Raw genomic sequence first — 10,389 nt, 5'->3', positions numbered from 1 at the left:
ATGGTGGGCTGCGGCGGCCTGGGCTGCCCCCTGGCCCAGTACCTGGCAGCCGCCGGTGTCGGCCGCCTAGGCCTGGTGGATCATGACGTGGTGGAGACGAGCAACCTGCACCGGCAGGTGTTGCACGGGGAGGCCCGCCGAGGGCTCCCCAAGGCCGTATCTGCTGCCGCAGCCCTGCGGCTGCTGAACTCCACGGTGCAGTATGTGCCCTACTGCAGCGCCCTGAGCCCTCGCACTGCCCTAGAGCTGGTGCGGCAGTACGACGTCATCGCCGACTGCTCTGACAACGTCCCCACCAGGTACTTGGTGAATGACGCCTGTGTCCTGGCTGGGAAACCCCTGGTGTCTGGCAGTGCCCTCCGGCTGGAGGGGCAGCTGGTTGTGTACAACTACCAGGGAGGGCCATGCTACAGGTGTCTCTTCCCCAAGCCCCCTCCACCAGAGACAGTGACTAACTGTGCGGATGGGGGAGTTCTGGGTGTTGTGCCAGGCATCATGGGGTGCATCCAGGCTTTGGAAGTGCTGAAGATCGCTTCAGGAATGGGTTCCTCCTTCAGTCAGTTCATGCTGATGTTTGATGCCCACGAAGGGAGATTTCGCAACATCAAGTTAAGACCAAAGAAACCAGACTGTGCTGTTTGTGGTGACAATCCATCTGTCACCTGCCTACAGGATTATGAGGCATTTTGTGGTTCTTCTGCAACAGACAAGTGTAGGACTTTACATCTGCTATCCAGTAAAGACAGGATATCTGTCGAGGAATACAAAAAACTGTTGGATGAGCAAGTTCCTCATGTATTGTTAGATGTTCGTCCGCAGGTAGAAGTGGATATCTGTCGCCTGGTACACGCTGTCCACATTCCTTTGAGTAAATTAGAAGAAAAAGATGAAGAGTGTCTGGAATATTTAGAAAAAATAATTCATGAGGAAAAACAGAGAACTAATGGCCAGACATCTTTTCCTGTATATGTTGTTTGCAAATTAGGAAATGATTCTCAAAAGGCTGTAAGAATTCTGCAGGAGTTACCTGTCAAAGAGGGTTCTGTGTTAGCTAAGGATATTAAAGGGGGGCTCATGGCTTGGGCCAGTAAAATTGACTCAACGTTTCCTCAGTATTAGAAATACTAATGGTGAAAAAAAAACAACTTTCATAGTAAATTCCATAGAGTTTCATCTTCTCTGTGTAATGACTGTATCATGTGGATAGAACTGGAGATAGAAATACCATGTTGCTTTTTTAAATGTTTTTTTTTAATACTTTTTTTGTAGATGTCTCATTATTCTTATAAAAAGGTGAAACTATCCATGGAAATGGAAATAAATGTGTTTCTTGGTTATTATTTAATATTCAAAACTTGGAATAATTACTTGTGCATGTGATGATTGAGAATGACTCCTGATTAATAATTGTAACCTGGAGAATGACAAAGCACAGGAGTCAAGTGTTGAAAGTTTTTATGCTTCTAATTACCTAACAAATTGAAATAGTGCATGTAGTGATTAAACCCTGCCCTAACTGTTAACGTGTAGTTGGTCAGAAGCACTGTTAAACCTACCATAGGGAATTGCCAAGACAGAAGCATTGTGTATTTATGAAAGAGAAGTGCTTGCTGCAAATAACAGCACCTGCAGCAAGGGTGTTCACTTCCAGAGCCATCCATCCTCATTTGTTGGCTGGCAGAAAAGTGTATCCTCCCACCTGTGAGAAGCTGAGGTTAAATATTGATAAGACATAAATTTGAGCCTGTAAAACATACAGAAAATGCTTTTGTGAGGGCTTAGAAGATTTCAAAGACTGAGAGATGAAGAGGAGGTGAGAGAGAAAAAAATAGATATGTGGCCTCCCTTCTGCAAACACAAAGACATATTTCATAAGCTTTCTCCCTGTTTGTTGTGGTAGTTGCATATATCTCCAGTTGTACTGCATGACTTTGTTAACTGGCATGAAGAGCGACACATATCTAAAAAAATTCTTGTAGATGAACTGAATTAAAAGAAAGAGAAATAAATAGCTTCTCAACAGAGAGCTGCCTGAGTCCTCATCACTTAAGCATAGTAATTATCTTCTTACTGTATTAATTAAGGTATGGATTTCCTTTACTTCCTGAGGAGGAAAAAAACAACTGTCATGACTAATCTTCACATTATACAGGGGGAAAAAAAATAATAGTACCATTATAATTAGTCAAAAAGGCATGTTTTAGTAAAATAAATTTGAGAACATCCACACCGCCTACTTTATTATAACATGCCATGGATTCTCGCAATAATAATCAGTCTCTTGTGAAGGAAACTTGGTGAATTTGTAAATACAAAGTTGTATCTCTTGTAATTTAGAGGACAGCAAAAATGTTGGAAGGCCGTGTCTTAAAGTAAGCATTAGTGCTTTGTGGTGTGCAGTGGTAGAGTCCTCAGGCATTTTAAGATGGGTGGTGGAGGCTTGGTCAGTCACAACATCTGGCATCTGGTGGGTTCCAGCTTTTGGGAATTAGAAACCAGAAGGATTTGTTTGAAATGCGTGACCTGTGTTTTCATTTTTCTTTCGTTACTGTGACATCAAAACAAGACCAAAACATAAAAGGTCACAGTAGCCATAATTCTCTAATATCCAACCTTCCAGTGCTGAACAACGAGTGGTGTGTCATTAAAACCTGTGGTGTTTGGTGGAGGGATTTTTGTAGCGAATTTGTGTTTCTTATATCACATTTTCAAGCAGGAAACCAGACTGTGAGCCTGTGTGCTGTATAGAAATTAATGAACACCTCAAGGATCTGGAGAACTCAGTGGAAAAACAGTGATAAAGATGAATGAAAATGGACCAAACCCATAGAATAATATCAGAACTAACCAAAAAAAAAAAAAAAAAAAAAAAAAAAAGCATCAGGTCGGTCTGACGAGAGACAAACTTTCAAGGATCTTTTCAATTAAGATGGCTTTTTTGGAAAGGCTCTTCTTGCCAGTCTGTAGAAACTTAAGGTCCAAAGTTCTTACAGGAGTACAGCATCTGCAATGCATCTGTTATTTTTGCATAGAGTTCTGTGCAAAACTATTTGGGCCATATAATATAGAATTGGTTATTCTGGAAAGAAGTAGTGGCTCAGTTCTGGTCTCAAGAGAGTATGCAAAATGTAGGTTTATTTGGATTAAAAAAAAAAGTGTTCTCTTCCTTGACTTAGGATAGCAATTAAATTCTCAGCAAATATGAAAACATCTGCTATGCATCTTAAATAAAGATGGGGTCTATAATGCTTATCAAAAATTCATTTTTTACATGTTGGAGATTTTTATTTTAATTTATTTTATTTTATGTTTAATTTCATTTTTTCCCCCTTGGTTTTCTGGTCTTCCTGTAAATACAGTTCTCACACAGTGCTGGTCTCTTTGGAGATAGGCTGAAAAATCAAGGGTTATAGAATAATAACTAAGCCAAAGCTGTTCTCATTATTGGAAATGTATCTTTTGTTTTGACTTGCTTTATTTCTTGTACTCTATAAAACATGTAGTGGTTTCCCTGTTCACCAGGAAGTATAATAGCAGAACTCTACTTAGAGAAGCAATAAAACCGTATTATTTTGTATTGCTGCCAAAGCACTGTCTAAATATTGGTACATGTTGACATTGTGAATGAAGACAAGCTGCTTTAATCAAGGAGATTATAGTGTAGTTGGTCTCAGATGTGTTGTCTGAAGGGATAAGGTCAGAGTGTATTTTTCTGTTTGTCCTTCACTCTTGATATCATGAGGTTGCTTTTTGCTTGTTTGGTTATATTCTCTTTTAAATGGCTTGCTAGAATTTGGCACAGGAGCTAAACAGGAAACAGCTTCCTGTTAGAGGTTTAGGATAATAGAAAGTGGCTGCAGCATTTATTCTGAATTGCTGCATTTTAATGTCTCCCAGATGTAGGTCTATGGGATAGCCTCATGGTTCAGGCACAGTATTAAATATCTAAACTAGTTTTGTCCTGAGAGATGGTTATTATTTTAAGGCAAGGCAAATCAAGCTAGTCTAGATTTCAGGCAAGTCTAAAAGGTGTCTACACACAAGGTACTAATGTTCCTTGATAAGCTACAATCCTCCTTATTTTGGTGGTAGGAGTTTCTCTTATCTCAAAACTCCAATAAATTCATCACTGACTATCAAAATGTATGATTTCAAAGAAATCCCCCAACATTTAACTGAACTATTTGTAGACAAATGTATAAGGGATATGTCCAAAACTTGTTCTCGCAAGTTTGTATACCAGAATTTTAGATATGTGAGCATCTTTGTTATTATCCTATTTGTAAGCATAATTTGTAACAAAAATTTTAGTGTTCAAAACAAAAGTATGCAAGCACAAGTTTGTCTTTTTTAAAATATGAAAGCTCTAAGCTGTCCTTTTGTAAAACTACATCAGGAAAAAAATTTTAAGGACGTTTGCTAGGTGGCACTGCAAGTTAATAAACCAAATCATTCTCTAGGTTACAAGATGCAATTCAACCTTAGCAGGAGCTGAGATTCACTTGTAAAATTGTATTGTGTACAGTTCTTTTGAAAAAAGACCGGGGAAATAGAATAAAGTGGAGCAGGGCAATTGAGTAACAGTGGAGAGTCTGGCAGACCTCTCGGTTCATGGGTATAAATCAAAAGGAGAGGTCTTGGGAAGGTCTTGGCACTTGCATCAGTTTGAATGCTTGTGATTTCCATTGAAGTCAGGGTGCTGGTCAAAATATAGAAATCAAACGGTGGTGTGTTTGTTATTTCCTGCAGTAGACTATCGCAGTATTACATATGGATTGGCTTAAAGCATGTCCTGGTTAATTAGGTGAGTTGTTCCTGAAACTGAGTCATTCTATTACTGGAGATTAAAGACTTGCTTATCACTGTATGTTTTAGAAAAAGTTGAGTCATTACAGTGTTAGAACGAACTTTATTGGCGTTACTTGATTTACGTGTGTCTCTGACTTACTAGCTCGGTGTTTGGAGCAGAATTAACCTGAGAGAGAGGAGCAGTGTGTACTGTAATGTTTTGATAAAATTGCCAGCTGAGTTCAGCCAGTGTATAGGCCAGAGCAGTGTTTCTCAGCTGGTCATCTGTACAATTCTAATGGCCTCTGAGACATCAGATGATATTTATAGTGGCTGGGGAAACAAGTGCACATGTTCCAGTGCATTTGAACAAAATGCAGCATATAGTTCATCATTATTGGATAAAAACCTCAAAGTCTGCTGTTGAGATTCCCTTCACCCCAAAGCAACTGATTTTTCCAAAAGATATCGGACTTCTCCTTTTGCCTGGATATAATTGTGTCTGTGACTTGGTAGTAACAGGAAGGCAAGTGTTAAACTCTTCAGGAGAAAAGATTTTTGTTCATGCAGAGAAAAGGTTATAAAGAGCTTACTAATGCTTAGGAGTCAGATGTAAAAAAATAATTATTTGCATATTGCAGATATTAATATTTTTTACATCAGGTATTTCTTCTAATAGAACTTCTAGAAAGTTCATTTAAAATCTAGGAACATAACCAATAGCTGTCCGTGATTTAAATCTTCATAATAGTTAATTGCTACCACATTTACTTTGATTCACTGGTTGAATTCATGCTGACCACTTTAATTGTGTTGAAAGTTCAGTTCTAATAACATTCTTACAGAATCTGTGTTGTAAGACTGCTGAAGTCATTGATTGCTGTTTTACTCTTTTTACAAGATTTTAATCTGCAGCTCCTCTTCTGGGGCCTGCTGATGTCAGTGGGTAAGTTATGATATACTTGAAAGAGCTGTGGATCGGAATGTAACAGATTTGCTTTCTCTTCTGCAATAAGAGTATGTTCAACCCTTGCATTCCTTCCTGCATGACACTGAAAGCTTTTGCCTTTTTTTCCCATGTAATCACCTAATACTAATGAAAGGTGGCAGCTGTTTCTTGCTGGAGAAGGCAAATGTGTTGACCTACAGCAGGTCACGTTTATCTGAGATCATCTGAGAAGTACTGTTATCTGAGTGAGAGGAAAATACAGAGGAACAGTGTAATGTCATTTCATTTACAAACTGGTTTTGTGTGTTTCATAAAGAAGAAATACATTGTAAAATGTAATTCCTTACAGCTTGCAGCTGTCTTGTAAATACAAAGATCTTAAATTGCATCACTGGTTAGTAAAAACAAATATATTAAAACACAAAGCTTTAAAAGGAAACTCCTCAATTTGTTTATTTTATGCTGTAGGCAGTTAACTGGTTTCTTCAAAGTGCTGATAATGAAAAGACACTTGGGATTACTGGTCCAGTTTGCAGTTTGCTTGCAGTTTACTGAAATCTGGGCAAGAACAAGAGTAAACGGTAACAACATGTTCTGTGGTTCAGATGCATGCCTGCAAACAGCCTGTTTTAGCAGATAGCTTGCAGTTTAGTGAAGTGAAAATTTGCTGCCTATTGGCAAGTGATTTCTCAATGAATATGCTGAATGTTGCCCTTTTTACAGGCGTCAGAAACATGGATCCATTTTAGCGAGTGCAGAACCACGTTCAGGTTGTGGTGGTGACAAGTGGAGCTGTGTGACTTTACTGCTGAAACCAAAGCGTGTCCAACACATCCAGGTTTGCAGTGGTTACTCAGGTATGTGAGGGGAAGTCTCACCGATGCTGTGGAGTGGTGCATCGAGCTAAAGAGCCAGATCATCTTTTCTTGTGCTGGTTAGAGTTCTTCCCATGAGAACCCCGCCCTGCTGGAAGGAAGGATCAGTCACAACAGGCACTGAGCAGGTTACTTCCAAGCTTGGACCCACACTGAGTGAGAAGGGTGGAGCTGAGTCATCCTGCAATGGTACAAGAAGCTTGATAAATACAAACTGCTGCTTTGTTTGATTACAGGACTTCAGTCAGAAATAATTCAGTAGTTTTGAAATGGCAGAGTTGAATAAAAAGCAGTTACATCACTAAAGAGCGTAGCTGGGAGAAGAGAAAGGCAATCAAAAGCAGCAATAACTACGACTGGAGGCTAGCTAGAGTTCCTCAGAGGTAGTCAAATTTCTGGTGGGCATGATGTGGTCATACTTTTCCTCCTACCTTAAGACTAGAAGTGTAGAAACATAGTGTAGCAGAATTTGGAGTACAGTTAGCAATCACTAATGTAAACCACAGGAAAACACACACATGCACCCTGGTTTGTGGTATTAACCTTCTGTGGTTTATGTTACCACTGGTTAAATATACCGGCCCCACTGCTTACCTTACACTGCAGCTTCAAAATCCTTGTGAGGAAAATAAATACAGTGCAGGAAAAGAAGCAGTACATTATTAGAGCCTGTGGTTAGGAAGGAGACATAAAGATTTCCCAGAGCTTTCTCCTTGAATAACTCAGAGTTGTCCAAAAGAGTAATGATTTCATGAATAAGGCAAAAGATTGAGAAGAAATTCAGAGCTTCTGCTAAGTTTTGGCTGTATTCATCCTGGGCAAGTCGCTTTTTTCCTGGCCTCTGCTGTGTGTATGTTGTGTCTAAATCTTACTCTAGTGACCAGATCCCAAGGAAGCAATTTAATAAGCATGTTGTTCTAGAAGAGCTCTAAGGACTACAATGCATGGATTATGTGACTTGGACAAAGCAGTGGGATAATGCATCTGCTCTGCTGGAAGCAATGAGAAATGCTTGGTCACAGCACAAATACATTATCGTCTGTATTATGCAGCCAGAAGCTTGAGCCATACAGCTGCATGCTCTTCATCTTCTCCATACAGCAGCAGAAAAGCAACTGGTATGTTCTGGTCTCGACAGCAGGAAAGAAAAATGGCTTCTGTTTGCCTATTCTCTAGTTTCTTATTATTAAATGGGTTAATTTAATCTCATCTTCACAATATATTTCATATGATTGATTCAGCTGATTGTCAGAGCCAACTGAAATATATCTATGGGATTGTTCTGCTCAGACCTCTTGTTCTTTTTATTGTGAAGTACTTGCAATTCTAATACGATCTTATCAGAAAGGCAAATTGATATCATTTTAGTCTAGTCCTACTGTAGTACAAGTTTTCCAGCCAGAAAAGAAGCAATTCCTATTCTGCATCAGGTCTACTTCAAATTATAGTATCTTGTTGAAAGCTAGAATCAGGCTACGGCTGTAGCCAGAACCTCGACCTGGAAATGAGTGCTTAGGTAGAAGAATGCACACAACGTGCATGGAGGGAGCTATAGGCCTTCCTTCGCTCCTGTGTGTGTCAGCTGTAGGCTTTGCTGACCTGACCCTTCACCATCAGTCACTGAAGGAAGAAACCGGCAGCTGAATGTTCTTATGGCTTCTCCATGCCCATGGCACAAGGCCCTTCTGTGCAAATAAGCTGCAGTTTTGTTCACAAGGTGTTCATGCTGTTGCTAGGAGACCAAATCTCTGCTTGCAAAGAAAGGTTATTTCCAAATTTAAAATGGCTCCTTGTATGTTTGACTGGCCAATTAAGTCTCTTATACAGATGGGCATTCACCTACTCATGAATAGCGAAAAGAAGTTCTTATTTTGTGAAATAGATTTCTTCACAATATAAGGGTTTGAAGCTCTTAAAAAAAAATCAAACCATTTAAACTTGTATTTTTATATATATATATATTTATATGTACACATATGTATGTGCATGCCCAGAGCACAAGAATATTCCAGATGCTGTGTGATAGAACAGTATTAGGTAGAATTTATAGAAATAATTTCCAGGATATGCATATTGTCCATTTCAAATACTTTTTTGAAACTCAGCTCTCAGTTTCTATTTTATTACTGTGGAAGTGGGAGTAACAGGAGTAACAATGGTTGGACCTCATGAAAGCACCCTATAGGTGCCTTTTCACCTTCAATTTATTGAAACTGTATTTGTGTTGGTGTGTCTTTCTGGTTTCCCTTCCTTTCAGATGAGAGCACCAACATGTTCTTCAACACTGGGAACTCTAGTGCTCATCTTTCATTCACTCTTTCTTGCTCTACTGATCAAAGGAATATCTGGATATTGATAATTTTGTAACAATAATTTAATTCCTTGCCTGTGCTTTCTGCCCAAAGTTCTGCTGAGGCCTCCTCATCTGCTGCCCTGCTAAGTGTTAACCTCCTTCTCAAAGCATCTTTAGTTGCCATATTACAATCCATTTAAAGCACCATTTCTGAGATGAAGTTTCTTGTAGTTATTTCTTGGATACAGTTATCTCAATCACTTCTTCAGTTTTCATAGTGACAAGCTTAAACTTAATGTTCTCATCTTGATAGCCTTTTTTGACACTGATCGTTCTGTAGCTTCTTACCACGTTTCCTTCTTTATTTCCTTTCCTTTTGTACTATGATTAGAAACAACAGCAGCATGGATGTACGATTCTTCTAATAAAAAGCAAAAGCGAACCATTATTCTACTTACTCTGCTAGCATAATGTGACAATTGCTAAGAATAAAAAGGTTTTAAGTTTTTGCACACTACTCAAATTATAGACATCGGTGGGGACTGATTTATAATCCCCGGGTGCTGTTGAATGTTCTATATTCCAGCAGTAGCTAAACTTGAACAAAAGGGAGAAGTTTTGTGACTTGTCCTGGGATAAGAGAAGATTTCCAGGACTCAAAACCAGATTCCTTTTAGTCTTCCCATTATTAGTTTCATATAATACTAATAATCAGTTGTTCAGAGGAGCTGGAACTCACTGGAGTTCTGGGAAGAGATGAAGGTACATATCTGTTCTTCCAATATCCGACTGGATAACTTGAATTGATACTTACTGGAGGAACCGACTCTTTCTTCCTGGAGATGGTGTTCTAGAGATGACTGTGTGATACTACTACTGTTTTCAATTTTCTTTGTCTACCAATGAGTCAATGACAGGAGGCGGCTGATAGCTTTTCTCCCAGACCTGTGCTGACATCTCAAAGGCTCTTGTTCAGGCACTGCTCTCAGCACCGTCAGACCTCCACTCTGCTGGGCACCTAATTCTCTCTTTCAGCTGTCCGTAAGATTCACCATTGTTGCAGTGCCTGCAGAGGTGCAGCTGGGAAGATGAGATAGCTGTACTGTAAGTAGTTACAGTACAGGAAAATTGTCCTTATTTATCATTGTTGCACCATACCCTTCATGTCTATCTGTTTATGTCCTTTACCTGTTTTTTCTCTAGCCAGTTCTAAGCATGCAGAAGACTACTTAGGTCTTAAGTAATTCTACTGATACAAGTTCAGAGCCAAAATCCCATGCAGAAATTATATGTAGAAGAGGAGGTTGGTCTATTCCCAAGTAATGGACAGTATGCTGAATGTGAGTGCATCCCTACTGCTAAATGAACTGTCACGGAAGTTTAATGTGGTAGTGTTTTGTCTAAGATCTAAGAAGCTACAGCACTGTCGTCCTGTCCCGTGTCCCCGTTCCCCCCCCCCCCCCCCCCCCCCCCCCCCCCCCCCC

At 39.6% G+C, this 10,389-nt stretch overlaps 1 protein-coding gene across 1 annotated transcript; it reads left to right on the top strand.

Moving 5' to 3' along the window:
* On the top strand, positions 1-1,505 carry MOCS3 (molybdenum cofactor synthesis 3). Its single transcript, XM_026861970.1, has one exon. It carries the CDS (start codon positions 1-3, stop codon positions 1,117-1,119), a length of 1,119 nt encoding a protein of 372 aa, XP_026717771.1. The 3' UTR covers positions 1,120-1,505.
* The last annotated feature ends 8,884 nt before the right edge of the window (positions 1,506-10,389 follow it).

The sequence above is a fragment of the Athene cunicularia genome, assembly GCF_003259725.1.
Source record: "Athene cunicularia isolate RWA chromosome 20 unlocalized genomic scaffold, athCun1 chr20_part1, whole genome shotgun sequence".
Taxonomy (NCBI): Eukaryota; Metazoa; Chordata; class Aves; order Strigiformes; family Strigidae; genus Athene; species Athene cunicularia.
Note: the sequence above shows the minus strand (reverse complement) of the source record. Positions and strands in the feature narration are given on the sequence as shown.

Bases quoted from the DNA above. Each gene is read 5' to 3' on its own strand.
- MOCS3 (XM_026861970.1), top strand. From the start codon at position 1: ATGGTGGGCTGCGGCGGCCTGGGCTGCCCCCTGGCCCAGTACCTGGCA.